Genomic DNA, 20,720 nt, shown 5'->3' with positions numbered 1-20,720 from the left:
GACACTGTGACAAATTTAAAAACAAACGACGAAACATTGAATAAAAACCTTTTAACGTTCAACGAATTTTCAAGGAATATCACGGACTCAGTAAACAGAGACGATATAGAATTATCCGTGATAGACCACATTTGTCTATTAAATCAACTAACTTCCCAACTTACAATAACCGTGGACAGATACCTACTTAGCCTTACTCTAATTCGGCACGGTATTATTGACTATAACACTATCAACCCGACGGTCCTTTTCAATGAATTACGAAAAATATCCCAAAATTACAAATTAATAAACCTTATCAACTATTATTTAACTCTGTCTAGAAGCATTCGTATTGGAGATTTTGATCTATTGAAGTACGTATTACCGAAAATCGCAAATTTATTTTTCATCTGTAATCAACCAAACTATGCTCGTTGGACTGTTAGATACTGCTCTAATTTATTAAACGTTGCCGAAACTCATCCTAATTTGTACGAACATTTCCAGGAGTGTTTTTCTAAACAACCAATTGATCTAGTTCTTGGACAAACAATAAATGCATATGCAGCAAGGAAGCTCACTGGTATAATACATTTCCCAAATTCAATTTCTGCTCGTCAACGATGGGCCCGGAGTCATGATGTCAGATCCACTATAATTAGTTCAATGTATAAAGATTTGGGCTTGCATAAGGACCAAGACGTTTCAACCGAGCTCACCAATCATTCTATTAAAAATAATACTAAACAATTGCAAAAATTTATTGATACTTTTGATTTATTTATAAATCCATTCGACTCACAACTGCCAAAAGATCTTTTAATCAATATTTCATCAGGTAAAGCTGCATCAGAGTCCATAGCAAATTTTTTGCTAAATATTGAAAAAAATGGTGACGATAAACGTCAAACGTTTATCTCTGAGTGTGAATTGGATATTAGCAGATTTGCAAAAAGTATTAAGAAAACACCACTGGAAAACTTTACACTGGATAATTCCAAAAAGGAAAAAGCAAAAGTAGGTGGTAAAATACAAGAGGTACGTATGCAAAGAGATCTTTTCGAGCGTATCCTTGGTATATCTATAGATCACAAAGTAGATATGGCCAAAATTCTATCCTATCCTATTACTCCGATGCCATTATCTATGTGCCACTTTGATGGGGCCATTTGTAAAACACAGAAATCCACCTTGATGAAATCTTTGGAGAAAGGTTTAGAGCACAATCCACCTGCTCAAATAGATGTTTTATTAATTGATGGTTTCTTTTTGTTACGTACGATGAAAAATGTCCCGAAAACTTTTGGAGCTATCTCAAAAAAATGCTTCAAATGGTAACGCAACTGTTATTTGTTATTGTCAACGTTATTTTTGATCAATATTTCACTCCTTCGATTAAAGATTATGAATGATCTCTTCGCCAAGAATCAACTCAACTGGATTTCAATATTGCTGCTCCTGATCAAGTTAGACCGTCTGATTTTTTAAAAGAACTGAAAAACATCAATTTTAAACAGGCCCTCGTTAATTTCTTTATTCAACACTGGGCATCTCATGAAAGGGTTCCTTTTGTTGAGAATAAACGGATATTTATAAATTATAAACAATGTCATTCTTACATCGTTGATAACAACAAAGTTGTATCAGGTGTAGATGACAGTTTATGCTGTCCAGAGCATGAAGAAGCTGACACAAAAATTGTTTTTCATGTTTTTAACCAGATGCTCAAGCAAATTTTATTATTAGATGTTCTGACACTGATATTGCAATAATTATGTTAGGACATATGGGTAATTTGAAAAATGATGACTCCAATGTATGGCTATACGCAGGCACCGGAAATAACCAGAGATACATTCATTTTAAAAAAATTTACGTGCATTTGAGCCCATCTTTGTGCAAAAGTTTACCAGGATTTCATGTATTGACTGGGTGTGACTTTAATCCTTCCTTTTTCAAAAAAGGTTAACAAAGACCTTTTAATATATTGATGAAGAAGCAGGAATATCAGTTTGTTTTTATGCAATTTGGAAGCCCAGAGTCGTTTACCGATGTACACATACAACAGGATATTTTTAACAAAGTACAAAAGTTTATCTACGAAATTTATAATGTTTCTGGCACACTTGATGTTGATGCAGCCCGGCTTCAGCTGTTTAATAATTATACCGTTTCTGATGTTAACGAAGAATTTAATCCAAAAAGTTTAAAAAATTTTGATGCTAGCAATTTACCACCATGCAAAACTGAATTATTTCAACAATATCTCCGAGCTAATTACATTGCTAGCATATGGAATAATGCAAATGAAAAACAATCAACCATCTTTACCCCTGAAAATAATGGCTGGACGTTAGAAGAAAACCAGTATCACTTTCATTGATTTGATGGTGACCAATTACCAGGAGACGTCAGTGAAGCACTTCAAGATCCAGATACTGTACTTTAACTTAAGATTTACAATGACTTTTTGTTTTATATTTGTAGTTTTATGTTTTGCAATTCTTTTATTTGTTTTTTACAGAAGAAGCTGGCAGCAACGACAACAACATAAATGATGACGATGAGAATGATGACTCGAATGGACTGGCTCAATGATGAAAATTCTAATGCTTATTTTGATGATGATAACGATGATTATATTTTCTTTTTTACTTAAATTAGTTTTACTTAAAAATGTAAAAACTGTTATCTTTGGTAAAAAAAAATAAAAATAATTTTTTATAAAATACAATTACTCCGAAAAAAAGAATTAATTTACCAAATATATGCAATAAATTGTTTTACTTTTAATAATTATTAATTATGACCTTAATGTTGAAATTCATTTTATTTAAAGATGCAAAAATATTTTATCGAAAGCAGTAAGTACTTTTTGGAATATTTAAATTCTTCGCTCTGACACGCATGCGCATAGTGCTCTCGCGCTCGTACTCACGGCCGAATAATTTTTGTGTTTAGGGGATTTTTGGTCATTTCAATTTGTCTGACTGACTAAACATAATTTTGTAATAATCTTAATAACATATTCAAAAATTAGACATTAAAAAATAAGTGAAGTTCATTTATTTTTGGTGGAGCTTTAAAGCATCTGACAAAAATTTTGGTCCATGGAAAGTGTCTGATACTTGCGATACTATTTGAGAATGATACTCTATTAAATATATATCGAAATCAGCCATATAAATTTAAGTTAAGTAACTCTTATTTTTAGTCACCTTCTCTGGGTAAACTTCACAAACACGCAGGTATACAAAGTACATGAGACACTACTGAGAACTTAAAGTTTCATCTTTTAGAAAATAAGTTATGTCTTATCGCTCTGGGATCTTACTCTATTTTATAAATCTTAAATTTAAATCCTTTTGTTTATAGATATTTTTAAATCAACTTGTTTAGGATTATATAAGCTTCTTGATTTTTTTTTCTTTTTGACGCATTTAATACAATTGTAAATTGTTTTTATTTTGAATAAAGATTATTATTGTTATAATTATTATTATCATCCAGAAGGTGTTATTCCTAGTGATAATTTCACTGAGTATCCTTATTTATAATTAGAATTCATGTGGTTCCTTATAAGAACGAGGCTACGTTGTTCGCACTTTATTTTCGTACAGTCTGTAACTATTCTACAATTCGGATAATGTATTTTAAATGCTGGTAGCATACTTTGTTGTATATCTTCTGTGTTATACCAGTAAATTTTCGGTCTTTTGTGCTAATACAGAGAGTGTTGGAATATCGTCAACAGTGCTGAAAAATGGAATAACTGGATACAAAAACGGAATAATTTTGTACCCCGTTCGTATCCTAGATTGCCTAGTATAATTGAATACAAAAAACATATTCAATTTACATAGGGCTTACGGGTTGTTGTCGGTTATAGGTCAGAAGTGGTTTTAATCTATGGAGGGTACTCTCATTATGGACCTGCCGAGTCCGCCCACCCGGCACCTGGGGACTGGAGTTATTCAGCAAATTCAGCCACAAATTTTTTTTGCTCTCTTGTAAGCGATGTTACTCGTAAATGGTGCACGTTAGGATGCTGGTGATGTAGAACTTTTTGTTCCTTGGATGTTTTTCTAGAACTTTGAATGAAAAAAAAAACAAAACCAAATATTTTGTTGCAAATTTTTGCGAAAAAAAGCGAAAAAAATGCCGACAAAACGCTATTTTCTAAAAATTACCTCTACATCTTGTAGATTGTACCTCAAAGAACAAAATTAGCTTTGAAACGTTTCATTTGATCTAATAGTTTTTGCACAACTCCATTTTGCACTAGGTGTCTGAAAAAAAGTGATTGACTATGAGCAGGCCGCAAAGTTTGAGATAGAGCAAAATGTCAATTTTATTTAGCAATTTTGTTGCTTACACCCATATTCAATATTAACTACAGTTACAGCAGTTTAAAAAATGGCGAAAATTCTTTGTTGCTAAATTAATTTTCTTAACGAATTTTCAACTTAACGAGATGCGGTTTTAAAATTTGCTTCGAAAACAAATATTAAAAAAATAGACCTCTCTAACACAGTTTAGGTAATTTGAAAAGAATAATCTTATAAAAATAGTTCGTTCTAACACAGTTTGGGTCTCAAGAACAATGTCTTCGAACCATCTCCCTTCTTAAAAATGTGAATTTATAAATTAAGCAAATTAATGTTTTGTAAATAGTAGTCGTTAATGACCTCGCCGTTAAAAAGCAACTTTAAATAAACAAATAATAAATAAACAGTTTAGGTCCGACTTATGGTCCATTTTTTTATATTTTTTCATAAAAACAAATTAAAGATCAGAATCGTGGAGTAAAAAAACTGAAGAATTTTCGCCATTTTTTAAACCGCTGTAACTGTAGTTAATATTGAATCTGGGTATAGGAAACAAAATTGCTAAATAAATTGACATTTTGCAAAGTCAATCACTTTTTTTCAGACACCTAGTGCAAAATGAAGTTGTGCAAAAACTATTAGATCAAATGAAACGTTTCAAAGCTAATTTTGTTCTTTGAGGTACAAGGTACAAGATGTAGGGGTAAATTTTTTTTAAACAATGATCTGCAAACGAATAAATTCATTTGAAAAATAGCGTTTTCTTAGCAAAAATTTTTTTTTCATTCGAAGTTCTAGAAAAACATCTGAGAAAAAAAAATTCCACGGCACCAGTATCCTAACGTGCACCATTTACGAGTAACATCGCTTACAAGAGCGGACGAGCGGACTAGGCAGGTCCATAATGTGAGTACCACCCTCCATAGATTAAAACCACTTCTGACCTGTTTCCAACAACAACACTTACAAACCGTCATTCAATTGGCCTATAAGATTATTTTAAATATTTCTATGTCCAAATAATTTCTCATAATATTAATTCATAGTATTTACCCTAAACGATAAAAGGAAACGTAGTTCACAGTTCACTAACATTGTATTACAAAAAGGTTAGTTTAAATCACATTCCTTCAATATTAATCAGTTTTTTGAAACATATATTAACCAAATGATTTGAATTACAAATCAGACTTGTAATCTCAACTTTTAGACATAGTTTGGGTTGCTGGATAACTTTGTTTCAATGGAATATTTATTATTGTTCATATTTTAATTGTTGTTACTTGAAGTTTTGTACAATTGTAAATTTAATTAATAAACAAATTTTTATTTAAAATATCTGGTCTACTTACATACGTTTGTAACTGTAATCGTTTCTAAATAAATTCATCATTCAAAACAAAAACATAAGCGACTTTACTCTTTACTCTTTAAGTATTCATACTAATATGTAACGTAAATAATAACTCATGTATGTTGTAACGCCACCAGTTTCAGAATAAGAAACTAAATATGTTAATAACACGTTCAACGGAACGCACCCACTATAACACACAAAAATTACTAAAAGTAATCGTTGCGCACTTAACACTGAAGCATGCAAGAAGTACAGTGGGAGACATGTCTTTAACGAGTTCACTTCATGAACTCTGAAATCGATCGATTAAATACAAAATTAATAATTACATATATATTTGAGAAATCTGATCAGAATACAAATAGAATTAACAAATTTATCTTTTGTATAATATAATTATTGAAACAGAATTAATGTATATGAAATATTGTGTTTAAAAAGTTATAATAAATAATTGTATTCCATCTTGAAAAAGTTGTTTTGTGTATGTTAGCACGTGTGTACTGTATTTGCCTGGCTTACGAAAAATATAGATAAAAATTAGAAATATGGTCACCCTTAGTATTAAATACTAAGTAAAACAAAAGCCAAAACATAAGAGTGGTGACGAACCGACGTGATCATATTTAAAATTTGTAAGTACATAAAGCACATACTAATATATCCCTTAAATGCATGATTTTTTTAAAATGTAATTAAAAAATGAAAACTAGTAGGAAATCTTATATAGTTTATGGGAAAAATAGAAAAAAAATCGGGAAAAAAATTAAAACACCCTTTCTCTCCATTAAAGGGTTTGTTGCTAATCAGCAACATTGTGCATTTATTTATTTACACATACATTTACATATGAAAATTATTGAAACAATTATTGTGTTTATTTAAGCATAAGCCTACACCACATTTATCGCATTTCACTATACAGTGTATCCCGTGCATCTTGGAAATTTACAACGTGTTCTTTTTTCTGTAAAGACAGGCCAATGGCCTATCTGATCCACCCTTACATCCTTTGGTGGAACATGTTGAGTAGGGCCTCTGTGCTTCTTTGCCTCAATTTCTCTTTCTAGGCTGGAGCTCGGTCTTCCGCGTTTAGTACCAGAAGTAGATCCAATTTTACATAAGCAATAGGCTAAGTCCATTCGAAATTTAGATTGGGATATTATATCCGATTCTCTTCCTTTTTCATGCATAATTCTCTTATACAACAGCCATGAATTAACAATTGTAAGGTCAACCAAATGGTAGAATATTCTGAGATACCATTTTCTACTTTTTAAATGAATGGAATATCTCCCAAGTAAGCTATCCATTAAGTCTACGCCCCCCATATGGCGGTTATACTCTTGAACGACATACGGACAGTCTACTTCAATGGTCTTTTTTACATTTCGATCATAACGTTTAACCTTGCTGGTTGAATTTGTCCCAGCAAAAGTCGAAAGGAGATTCACACACTTATTATCCTTCCAAGCAAGAGATGTAACTTCGACACCGTCAAATGAGGTAACATATTCCACACTTGCACCCCGTTCTAGCTTTTTGAAAGTTTTTTCATCAGGCAGTTTATTATTAGGAATTCTGTTTTTGCGAACCGTACGGTACCCAGAGAATAGATACCCTGTCTAGCTAAATAGCTCATAAGAGGTAGTGTAGTATAGTAATTATCGAAATAAAGTTTATAGTTCATATTTTTGGGTATTTCTCGCGATAATCGAATGACGATATTCGCAGCCGCTCCTAAGTTTGGTTCATTTTCAGGTCGTGTTTTCAGGTTTTCTTGGCCAGAATAAATTTAGTATTTATAGGCAAATCCCCAAACACCAGCTAAAACAAAGAGTTTAAATCCCCATTTATGGGGCTTCATAGGCAGATACTGCTTGAGATAGTGCCTAACTTTAGTGGAACACATTTGCTCATCTATTGACAAATCCGGGTATTCTATATTTGGGTCAAACGTTGGATCATTAACACTATCTGTGTCCGACAAATCTAGCCCATCTACGCTATCCGAAAGATTATGTAAAATATCTTCGATATCTTTATGTGTTAGAATATTTTTGCTTGACATTCTACAAATACAAAGACGAACAAATAAAACAAATAAATACTACGAAAAATTACACAATGTTGCTAATTAGCAACATTCCTAATTTTTTACATTTGAACCGTAATTCTGCTTAATTTTTTATAGATACCTAATTTACGTCAAACCTATATTGAAGTAAAAAATATTTTTTTACTAAAAAAAAAAATTAAAAATCCGGTGAAAAATAGCTCTTGAAATTTGCATAAATTATAGGTTACGAATTGCTAACGTATAACATTTAAATTTTATGTTATTGATGGATTAACTGTCACCCAGCGGTCAAATTTTGATTTGTTTATCAGTATCAGTATGTTGTTAAACGACAACAAGTATTATTCACACATAAAACTCGTGCCTACATGTTTAAATAATAAACTTTATACTTTGTTTCCATTTGGCAACAGTATGCATTTAAGGGATATATAAATTTTGTTTGTATTGGAATATAAAATAAGTAGAAAAATCACACTAAAGTACTTTTGAATATAGTTTTGAAAAGTTCAGTCATAACAAAAATAATATATCTTACGTTAAATTTTGAAATACGTTAATAAAAATATTGTCATTTGAACAAAATTATTATCCGTTATTTTCATTAAAAATAAATGTACAAAACGAGGAAAACACCCGTTGAATAACTATAACAAATCAATCTTTTTAATAAAATAAAAAATTATTTAAATTTAAATTTGAAAAAAAACGTAAGGTGAATCAAAACAAAAAAATTTTAATCAAAATAAATATTAAAAATCCATAATCTATATTTTCAATAAAAATCATATTCATTATTCCATTTTGCAATATAAAAAAATTTTCTTGTTGCAAATTTTAACGTTAAACAATAAAAAAAAAAGAAAAAACTATTTGTATTTTACAATTATTATATTATTTGTATTTTATAAATTTTGTATACCAAATATATCTTTAGATTTTTTAATCCAAAATATACTAGGTATAATACAAAATGGATCCACCACCACCACCAGAACCTCGAGGCAATTCAAACCAAGGTGATGTGGCTTCAAACATACATGTTTCTGCATTCTCTGCTGTCGATAAAATTCCACCCTTCTGGAAAAAAGACCCTGATCTATGATTTTGTCAAATAGAGGCCGTATTCGCACGAGCACAAATAAATACTAGCCTCACTAAATTTCAAACAATTATCCCGAAAATCGATTTTGATGTATTGGAACAAATAGGCGATTTAGTAAAATATCCTAGCGATACACCATACGAAGATATAAAAGGAAGATTAGTTAGAAGTAGTATAGTCATGCCGGTTCTGGCCCAAAAGAATGGTACACTTTTCCAAAAAGGGCAAACCTAGGTGAATAATGGAAACCTCGGTTGAATGCGAAGTTGGAGGGGATAGATGACGTCATTGACCAATAGTAAATCAAGATGGCGGAGGTGTGGTGGGGGGGAGGAATGGCTAAACGGGGGATTGGCTTTGACCAATAGTGGTGCTTGACGGAGAGTGAACGGGGGCGGGACGTTGACATTAGTCAGCAATTCTCAAGAATATGTTGAAATAGATAACATTTGACCTTGAAAAATATGATATCATCATCCTGTTACAAGTTCAAACTTGTTTGAATCGACTTTGATCTTAAAATAATTTTACACGTGTACATTAGTCAGCAATTCTCAAGAATATGTTGAAATAGATAACATCTTACCTTAAAAAATATTGTAATTTGACACTTTAAATATACACGATAAAATTCAAGACACGTGACCAGATGTTAATATTTTTATAATAGAATAAGATGATTCAGCAATGTAATATGACACTTGAACGTGTTAGATAATAATTTGCAAGTATGAACAAGTCTGAATTCCAAGAAAAGAATATTATTATGAGAGTCAGCAATTCTCAAGAATATGTTGAAATAGATAACATCAAACCTTGAAAAATATTGTAATTTGACACTTTAAATATACATGATAAAATTCAAGACACATGACCGGATGTTAATATTTTTATAATAAAATAAGATGATTCAGCAATGTAATATGACACTTGAAATTTACATGATAAAAATACATGTTTAAACTTGTTTGAATCGCATTTGATCTTACATGTAGATAATAATTTCTGCTGGTGGGGGATTTTTGGAGTGGTGGTAATCATATAAAAAAGGTGCTCTACATGATGGCAATATCAAACATAATGAATAAAAAAGAATTAAAATTATTAGATAATTGTTTAGTTGTAAGATATCATGCATTAAAATGGATGATTTACCGTTAAAGAAAAAAATTAAAATACGAAAATTGGAGCGGATTCAAACAAAATTTGGATCATCAATAAAAGCAACACTGGAAGTATGCTTGGATGGGAAGGAAAAAACAGAGGAGGGAGTTTTTCTACCAACCAGGTTTGTGGTGATGACTGATAACATGCTAAAATTATTTAACACGAAATGCGGCTATTTGAGGGTGGAGGAAAAAATTGGTAGAAGTCACCAATTGAGACTGCGCCTATTCGAAGACGATGGTGATAGTGATGATGATGATGATGATGACTATGTTCAAGAACATCAAAATCTTAAACAAATCATTCTTATATTTAATTGTTATTCAAAATTTAAAAAAAATATATGTAAAGTTTATGTTTTGATATTTAAAAAAAAATATATATATATATATATGATGAATATTTTTGAAAAAAAATGGTTTTTATTTTAATTCACTACAATTATGGGGTACAATGTCACTATAAAATCATATTGATCTGTTTCAAAATTCGGAGATGATTTACACTGAATATTTTAATGTGCGTATTGTTTGATTAGACCTGTTTTAGAAAATTTTAATTATAATGAAAATGAAAGTTTTGTGTTAAATACATCAGAAATATCTGAATAAAAAATCATTTTATAAAATCTATGTATTTTTATTTTTAAATATTTATAATACAACACTGTTTTTTTTTTTTTTTTTTTTTTTATATGATAAGATAAGAAACTTACAATAAAAATTATATTTTTACAATGTGATTTTTTTTATTTTTTTTTATAAATCACAAGTATGTTCATAAAAACGGTCCACTATGAAATAAGACTTTTTTTGTCAATATATGAATCATGTGATGAATCAAAACCTAACCACCTGACTTTAACGTTAGATCCACGTTTAGCTAAGACCTTTTCCACTAAATAAATGTTTGGATCGTGAACTTTTTGTCATTCTTCAGCATAGAAACCACCCTTTACATCATCGTTGTTGTAATCCTTCAATAAATATGTTCATGGATTTGTAAGTTTCACCTCGCGAACGGTGAATATTTCTGGTGTCCATGATGGATGAAAACCACGAGCAAACGCCGTTCTAAATTTACTTATCCTTTCATGATCACCAACTGTAAATTTTTGTTTTGGACCCACCACCTTAATATGATTGTACGAATCATTTAAAACCCGTTTTTCATTTTGTTGATTGACTTGCGATGGTTTCATCCTAATTGTCCGATGGTATGAATTATTGTACTGTTTAATCAATTCCGGTAATACTTTTATCCATTTATAATTACCATACAAACTGAAATGTTTGTACATCATCGATTTCAGTGTGCGTATAAATCTCTCCACAATACACGCCTTTTTAGTTGAATATACAGAATAATGGTTTATGTTGTACTCTTTCATCAATCTCTTAAATTTTTCATTATAAAATTCCGTACCATTATCAGTTTGAAGGTTTTTCGGTGTTCGGTCTTTTATAATCTGTTCCATGGCATTAGTGACATCCACCGCACTCTTGGACTTTAGTGGCATAGCCCAGCTATATTTGGAGAAGCAATCGATGACCACCAAAATATACTTAAAGTTGGTATTTTGTCTTGCAAAGGGAATCATTTCTACCAAATCAGCTTGAAATAAATCATTGAGTCCCTTAATGATTACACGCCTTCTTGGATAATTATGCCGAGCTGGTTTATGTAACTCATTCACAACTGTTTGGGACATTTCACAAAGTTACTGTTTTTACTTTTTTTCTTTAGTGATTTTAATTAATAATGAGTTGGTACTAACTGACTATACCAAGAATCCACCAATCATACTCATCGTTGTCTCTTGTTTGCTCATTTTTTAAACTGGTCGGCTACCGGCCGGCCAGTTATGAGTTCATAACTTTTTCTTTTTATTATTATTAATTCGTTTCTCGATCTGAATGGATCTTTTTCTTTCGGTTGATTTAATTAATCAATCTAAAATATAATTAAAACGTTGTCGAGTCAGTGATTCTGTTTTCATCTTCAAAAGTTTCAATTTTTCAACTTTTTTCAATGTTGAAGCGCATGGCCTTCAACATTTTATTTTCTATTTAACAATGTGTTAAAGTTTAATTTCTAAACGATTTTTAACTTGATAATCAAGTTTAATTTTGAATTCATATTGATAATTACAAGTGAACCATATGTGATTTAGTGTAGTGAACTTAACATTTTCTACTTTTCCCGCCATTGAGGTGATATAACGCATATTGCAATTTTCATCAATTAAAAGTCAATAACCAACAGTAGCAAAAGCGTGAACAAATTCAACGTAAAGGTTTGATAAATTATCCTAAATTCCTTTTTTCCTGAGTTTATCCGATCAAACCTTTAAATATCAGCTTAATTATTTAACTAGTGTCAACCTGGATAAAAAACTGGTGAGTACATATATATTTTTTTCCATACAGTCCGTTAATCTCAAAGGTTCTTAAAACTCGCTTATTGTTGGGAAATATTTTAGTTTTCTTAAACCAGCGACCATCACCCCAACATTTTTGGTCACTTCAAGCCAAATATACGTTTTTTCATTCAATTCAAATAATCACGTGTTTTTGTTCTTGACAAACAATTACGTAATAGTTCATGCTTCTTTGAAAAACAATATTCGACGTCATTTTGATATTCATGATTTGACTTATAATAAGAAACTACTCTTTTCATAAAATAGATGTCACTATTGACTATTTTTTTGTTCAAATCACAAATCATAATATTTACATTGTATTTTTTAATTGTCAAAATTTATTAAATGACATTTCAAAAATAAATGTAAATAATTTACTTTTTTTTGACTTTAATTGTTAATTTCAATTTTTCTGAAAAAATTTAAAATTCTTTTAATTAAATCGCATTTGATTAAAATTTCGTATTAATTCAATATTATTTAATACTCAATTGATTTAATTAGTTTCAATTTCTTATAGGGAAAATTCGTAAATTTCGTATGGTTATTGACTTTGATTGATTTTTTTTAAATTAATTAATTTCATACTTTTATTTCAATTCACTTGTATTCTAAAAAGTTTAAATTGTTTATTCTTGGGTATCAAATAAATTCATTATTCATTCATTGATTTTCATTCACTCTCAAGTATTCGAGGTTTTCAAAACAAATTTCAATTCATATATAATACTGAATGTCCGGGTAACTCTGCTGATTTGCTCTAATTTATTAAAAATTTTCTTTTGATTTTAAACAAATTTAATTTCAGTGGTTCTGTAATTCGATTGAAATCATCAACGTATCGCTCATCAATAATATTTTAATTATTTAAAGTCATTTGATTGTTTTATCAATCCTTCATCAATTAATATTATTCCTTTTTTCAATTTTATTTGCATTTTCATTCAAGTATGGCACAAGTTATTGACAGCTTACTCCAATATGGAGAAACCATGGAAGCAGTGAAGGAAAACCTAGTCCTTCATCGTGAAAATGCCTTTGCGCAAGTAAACGCAATTTATGACACTGTAAGGGGTCTTACACAAGCAGATTTCTTACAGTGTGAATTATTATATAAAAAACTGCCATCCTTCATTGAAAATCATAAAATAATTCAAAGTGATATTTTGAAATTTAATTCTGCTGTAGAAAAACGTAAGCGAATCGAAACAGTTTCAGCTCAAATAGCTTACGATCAGTTGACATTTTCAATCGAGCTGCATTACCACAAATTGAAGGCGTTAATGCCAGACAAAGTTTCTGATTCAACATCGGTTGATTCAATCAAACCTCTTCAACAGGATAACAGTTTAGCTCGTATTAATTTACCCCAATTCAATGGCGATATAGATTCTTGGTTGGAATTTATTTCCATATTTGACAGCCTTGTCCATTCAAAACATATGGACAACATTTGCAAATTTCGTTACCTTAAAACCTCGTTGAAAGGGGATGCGGCAGCTGTGATTTCCGGGTTTGCCTTAACTAGCGAAAACTATCCATTAGCATACGAAGCATTACGTTTTCGCTACAACAACAAAAGGCGCATAGCCAGTTTTTATTTACAAAAAATTTTAGAGTTCAAGACAACCCATTTGTCTAATTTAAATAATTTAAATTCATTTCTCACCACTCATGAAACTGCAGTAAAATCTATTCGCTCTATGGATTTACCAGATTTAATTGATTTCATTTTTTTCAACTTAACACTAAATAATCTGGACACTAATATGCGCCGTGAATTTGAATTACGTCATTCAGACAAGGAGATTCCGTCATACACGGATTTAATCACGTTTGTTACTAATCAGCTTCGCTCATTAGAGTTGCAATTACCCACTACTCGCACCAGTAGCTCAACGTTTCCAAAAACAAATAAACCCAAATCATTTTTAGTAAACACCGCTCACAACACGAATAAAATTTCTTCATTTAAACAAAACTCTCAGATTTCAAAATGTATTCGCTGCCCTCATAATCTCGCAGCTTGTCCTTCATTTTTAAAAATGGAATTATCGAATAAATATCAATATTTAAAATCACTTACTCGTTGCTTCAATTGTTTAGGTTCTCATCTCCGAAGCCAATGTGCTTCTAAAAATGTATGTCGCAAGTGTGATTCTAATCAACATCACACTACCCTTCATCCTGGGTTTCAATCACCGGTCACGTCGGCAACCAAAGCCACCGTTTCGGACTTGAATGCGTCTCCCTCAAACTCAATCACTCAACCCCCTCACAGCACCGGTAACGACATCCCGGCGCTGTCATGTACTTCATATGCCCAAAACCCACAAGGGGTCTTACTGGGCACAGCTCAAATTTTAATTAATACCCCCAGTGGTAATTATTTTTCTGTTCGGGCACTTGTGGACCCTGGCTCCCAAGTGTCAATTATTTCATTATCATGTTGTCGTGCTCTGGGTTTACCTATTAAACCCACTTCAACTCAAATTTCTGGTATTGGCGCCACCGAAACCTCTTGTCATGGTACGGTTTCGTGTATTTTAAAGTCAAAATATTCTGACATAAAAGTCTCTACAACTGCATATGTCATGTCTACTATTTCGTTAAATTTACCTTCAGTTGAATTGTCTCAAGAAGTCATCAGTCGCTTCACGTCACTCAAATTGGCAGATAGCCAATTTTATAAATCGTCCCCCGTGGATTTCTTAATAGGGGCAGATTTGTTCCCCTCTATATTGTCATGTACGGATTCTCAAACTATTCAGGGATTCCCTTCCGCCATAAACAGTATTTTTGGGTGGTTAATTATAGGTCCTGTTGAGGGCAACCCCCCTACTCAACCCATTTCACTTCTGAGCACTGCTCAAATAAGTGATCACTTACAAAATTTTTGGGAAACTGAAGAATTTTCGGTTTCCATCCCCTCAAATCCTTCAGATATTTTGGCGGAACGCCATTTTAAAGACACGCATTCGCGTGACTCAACGGGTCGATACATTGTCGCTCTTCCGTTTCGTCCGGGCAGCCTCCCTGCCCTTTTCAACAAGGAGCGTTCACTCGCTTCCTTTATTAATTTGGAAAAAAGATTGTCTAAATTTCCAGAAAAATACAAGGCGTATACCGAATTCATGGATGAATACATTTCATTATGTCACATGTCAAAGGCAACTAACTCATCAGGTTATATAATTCCCCATCATTGTGTCACTAAGGACACTAGTACATCCACCAAATTACGTGTTGTTTTTAACGCCTCGGACCCAGGTTATAACAAAATTTCTTTAAATTCATTATTGTTGGCCGGTCCTAAATTACAAAACGATATCTCGGATATCCTTTACTCATTCCGTTTTAACGCAATAGCCTTGTGTTCTGATATACGTCAAATGTATCGACAAATTTTGGTACGTCCAGAAGATCGTACTTATCAGCATAATTTTACCGACCATTCACTGAATCCGATGTCGTTGAATTTGAACTAAATACCGTAACATACGGCTTAGTTCCTTCCGCTTTTCTTGCACAAAGGTGCCTAAAACAATTAGTTATCGACGAAGGCAATCATTATCCTTTGGCTTCTCAAGCCCTTTTGCACAACACTTACGTTGATGATATCATTACTGGTGCTTCGTCTCCTGAACAAGCCAAAACTTTAATGATACAATTACAAACTTTAATGAGTAGGGGAGGTTTCGAGTTGCGAAAATGGACTAGTAACGATCCTTCCATATTAGCTGATCTCCCTGTAGATCACATCGAGACGCCATTTATGTTCGAAACGGAGATAGTGTTCAAAATACTTGGGCTGCTGTGGGACCCAAACACAGATAGTTTTCTATTTCAATTTAAATCATTCGAAAACGTTTTGACAAAACGCACTTTGCTTTCACATGTGGCAGGAGTGTATGATCCTTTGGGTTTTTTAGCACCTATTACTTTTAGCTTGAAGTGTATTCTGCAAAAGTTATGGTTAGACCACTCAGGGTGGGACGACCCTGTACCTCCACATATTCGTCAAATTTGGGACCTCCATCAACAAAACATGTATCTCGTAGCTCAAATTCGCATTCCCCGTTTCATTGCTCCTTTAGAAAGTAGGTCGGTATGGTTGGCCGGTTTCTCTGACGCGAGTCAGCTTGGATACGCAGCTGTGCTTTATCTCTGTTGTGATAATGGATACTCAATAACATCAAATTTATTTGCTGCTAAAACTAAGGTAGCTCCATTAAAAACCCTGAGCATACCGCGCCTGGAACTCTGCGCAGCACTTCTGCTTAGCAAACTCGTCTCGTCTGTCCGTCAAACTATGCCGAATTTGTTCAAAATTCCCCCACTTTTATTCACCGATGCTCACATCGTTTTATATTGGCTCAACACTCCTCCACATTTACTCAAAGTTTACGTTGCCAATCGTGTTGTAGCCATTCAACAAATTACTCAACAAATGTGCTGGTCTTATATTCATACTTCTGTCAACCCTGCTGATATCGCATCTCGCGGACTGACCCCTGATCAGTTTTGCAAATCTACTCAACATAACTTGTGGTTTCACGGACCATCTCTAATTTCGGAGCCTCTCAGTCAGTGGCCCCCTCCTTTTACGGATACAATTTCCAATATTGCTGAGCTGCCCGAAATTAAACCCTTGGCTCTCGCAGCCAATTTAATTACTCCGGATCAAATGTTAGAATTATTTTCTCGCTTTTCGTCATGGACGCGTTTGATCCGAGTAGTCGCATGGATGCTTCGTTTCATCAAACAGTGTAAAGCACGCCTACATCATCTAGAACCCATTTCTGGTCCGTTGTCCGTCACTGAATTAGATTTTGCGAAAATCAAAATCATTCATCCAACTCAAAAATATTATTATTCCTCCGAAATTCGTTTGTTATCCGCTCATAAAGCTCTTAAAGGCAGTCTCAGCTCGCTCAGTCCGTTTTTAGATTCATCTTCCATAATTAGAGTGGGTGGTCGCCTCAACCACTCCCCACTCTCTTCAGCTTCCAAGCACCCCATTGTGTTGCCCAAAGTGGCACACATCTCCCAATTAATATGCGTTCATGCTCATTTGTGTTCTCTTCATTCTGGGCCCAGAGCAGTCCAAGCTTCTGTTCAAGCTATTTATTGGATTCCCGGGCTTCGGGGTCTCGTTCGGAAAGTGATCCGTAACTGTCTCACATGCTACAGATTTCGTGCTGTGCCCTTCACGCCTCAAATGGCAGCTTTACCCGAATCTCGAGTCACCCCCTCGAAACCATTTTCTCATACCGGAGTCGACTTCGCCGGTCCATTCATTGTTAAATCCGGCAACCCACGTAAACCTCGTTTAACAAAAGGTTATCTCTGTATTTTTGTGTGTTTTTCCACAAAATGTGTCCATCTTGAGTTCGCTTCAGAACTCACTACTCAATGCTTTCTAGCAGCACTGGATCGATTTGTAGTTCGTCGGAGTCTTCCATCCGACATATATTCCGATCAAGGTCGGAATTTTCTTGGCGCCTCACGCCTTTTAAATGAAATTTCTATTTTTTTGGAAGAAAATCGCGAGAATATTTCCGATTATTTGTCTCTTAAAAGTGTACAATGGCATTTCAACTGTGCATATGCACCTTGGTTCGGGGGTTTATGGGAAGCTGGCGTCAAATCCGCCAAATCGCTCCTCAAACGCATGTTCAAGGAATCTTCCTATTCCGTTGAAGATTATTTCACGATATTAGCCCGCATTGAAGCGGTGTTGAACAGTCGCCCACTGTGCGATCTGCCTGCTGATCCTTCTGAGGCATCGTCTTATTTAACCCCTGGACACTTTCTTACCGGCACTCTCTTGACCTCGTTGCCCGAACGTTACCCACCTTGTGAACAGCCCGTTCGTGACCGTTGGCTGAACCTGCGACGCTTGGTTCAAAGTTTTTGGAAGCGTTGGTCTAAAGAGTATTTAAATACTTTAATTCAAAGAAACAAATGAAAAACGCCTGCCGCCACCCCTGAGGTTGAGGATGTCGTATTAGTAAAAGGGGATCAAACTCCCCCACTTTCTTGGCCTATTGGTCGTATAATCAGACTTCACATGTCTGCAGACGGTATACCTCGTGTTGCCGATTTAAAACTTGCGGATCAGCAAGTAGTTACTCGGGCGGTCGCCAGACTGCTTCCATTGCGTGGGTCGATCGAGTAATCCCGTTTTATCCTTCGCTCCCCCATTTATTTATTTTTTTTGGAATTCAAATATTTTATCCGTTAGATTTCAAATATTCTTTGTTTTCTCTTCTTTCATGTACATTGTTGACATTTTCAATTTGTTCGGTCCCATGTAACTGAATTTTTCCCTTTTTGTTTAGGTAGGCTCAAATTCTATCGAATTTGGGGGGGCGACTTATGTTAGGGACATTTCACAAAGTTACTGTTTTTACTTTTTTTCTTTAGTAATTTTAATTAATAATGAGTTGGTACTAACTGACTATACCAAGAATCCACCAATCATACTCAACGTTGTCTCTTGTTTACTCATTTTTTAAACAGGTCGGCTACCGGCCGGCCAGTTATGAGTTCATAACTTTTTCTTTTTATTATTATTAATTCGTTTCTCGATCTGAATGGATCTTTTTCTTTCGGTTGATTTAATTAATCAATCTAAAATATAATTAAAACGTTGTCGAGTCAGTGATTCTGTTTTCATCTTCAAAAGTTTCAATTTTTCAACTTTTTTCAATGTTGAAGCGCATGGCCTTCAACATTTTATTTTCTATTAACAATGTGTTAAAGTTTAATTTCTAATCGATTTTTATCTTGATAATCAAGTTTAATTTTGAATTCATATTGATAATTACAAGTGAACCATATGTGATTTAGTGTAGTGAACTTAACATTTTCTACTTTTCCCGCCATTGAGGTGATTTAACGCATATTGCAATTTTCATCAATTAAAAGTCAATAACCAACAGTAGCAAAAGCGTGAACAAATTCAACGTAAAGGTTTGATAAATTATCCTAAATTCTTTTTTTCCTGAGTTTATCCGATCAAACCTTTAAATATCAGCTTAATTATTTAACTAGTGTCAACCTGGATAAAAAACTGGTGAGTACATATATATTTTTTTTCATACAGTCCGTTAATCTCAAAGGTTCTTAAAACTCGCTTATTGTTGGGAAATATTTTAGTTTTCTTAAACCAGCGACCATCGCCCCAACAACAACAATTCGTTTTTTATCCATCTATTAATTTATATTTTATACCAATGTCAACATATAGTAACATGGAATCAGAGTTTGTAGTCATGAAACTTTTAGGAATACCAAACGTTAAATAATCGTTTGATTTTAATGTATTAAGTTTCTTTTTATCTATAATAGTATCGTTTTTGAAGACCTCACAGCATGTTGGTTTAGTATCTAAATGATGTATCATCACAGAGATTGGGAATCTAAATACATAAACTCTTGGATTATTTTCCAATATATACCATGCAAAATCAGTAGTTGGATCTTTATAAAATTGTGTTGGTAGTGTATTACGTATTGATATTTGAAAATAACCATTTAATTTTTTCAGACCCTCGTTAAATATTTCAGTAGTGTTATTGATTTTATCACTAACATGATTGATAAGGGTGTATAAATCCACAGCATCAGTAGAAAATTCTGGACTTGCTACATTACTTATTTTTTTATTTTTTGCGTCAAAGTATGATTCTTTATCATCTAATGACAAACACTGTCCAAGACTTTCCAAGTTCACAACATCTTGCTTATTTATAGGTTTCCCGACATTCACAATTCGTCTTTGTTTTGCATCGAAGCAATTATTTCCGACATTACATTGAAGTATTGATTCATTATGTGATGTATATGAATCTTGATAATTTTTGAAGAGAGGACTTCCAAAACTATCTATGCCGTTCATATTGAGTTCTCAATGGTTAATGTTGTAATTTTAGTAATTACTTATAATAAATATAAAATCTAAACAGGTCTGTTTAGAAACAGCTCGGTTTAATACTGGTCTGTATCTAAACAGGTCTGTAGTATCTAAACAGGTATGTATCTAAACAGGTCTGTATCTAAACAGGTCCGTATCTAAACAGGTCTGTATCTAAACAGGTCTGTATCTAAACAGGTCTGTATCTAAACAGCTCTGTATCTAACAGGTCTGTATCTAAACAGGTCTGTATCTAAACAGGTCTGTATCTAAACAGGTCTGTATCTAAACAGGTCTGTTTAGAAACAGGTCTGTTTAATACTGGTTTTGATCGGTTTAATACTGGTCTGTTTAG

General features: G+C 33.0%; 1 protein-coding gene across 1 annotated transcript; it reads right to left on the bottom strand.

The window, feature by feature from the left end:
• Nucleotides 1–11,010: 11,010 nt before the first annotated feature.
• LOC123301391 lies at nucleotides 11,011–20,350 on the bottom strand. Its single transcript, XM_044884129.1, has 2 exons — nucleotides 20,045–20,350; nucleotides 11,011–11,250 (listed from the first exon to the last, which is right to left on the bottom strand). Exons 1-2 carry the CDS (start codon nucleotides 20,348–20,350, stop codon nucleotides 11,011–11,013), a joined length of 546 nt encoding a protein of 181 aa, XP_044740064.1.
• Between the last annotated feature and the right edge of the window lie 370 nt (nucleotides 20,351–20,720).

This window comes from Chrysoperla carnea, chromosome 5 (assembly GCF_905475395.1).
Source record: "Chrysoperla carnea chromosome 5, inChrCarn1.1, whole genome shotgun sequence".
NCBI classification, from domain to species: Eukaryota; Metazoa; Arthropoda; class Insecta; order Neuroptera; family Chrysopidae; genus Chrysoperla; species Chrysoperla carnea.
This window is presented reverse-complemented; position numbering and strand designations above follow the sequence as displayed.

What these genes read in the sequence shown, in the direction of transcription:
- LOC123301391 (XM_044884129.1), bottom strand. Translation starts at nt 20,350, where the DNA reads ATGAACGGCATAGATAGTTTTGGAAGTCCTCTCTTCAAAAATTATCAA. An exon ending in TATACACCCTTATCAATCAT is followed by an intron (nt 11,251 to 20,044) that starts GTTAGTGATAAA and finishes TTGATTAAACAG; the next exon opens with TACAATAATTCATACCATCG.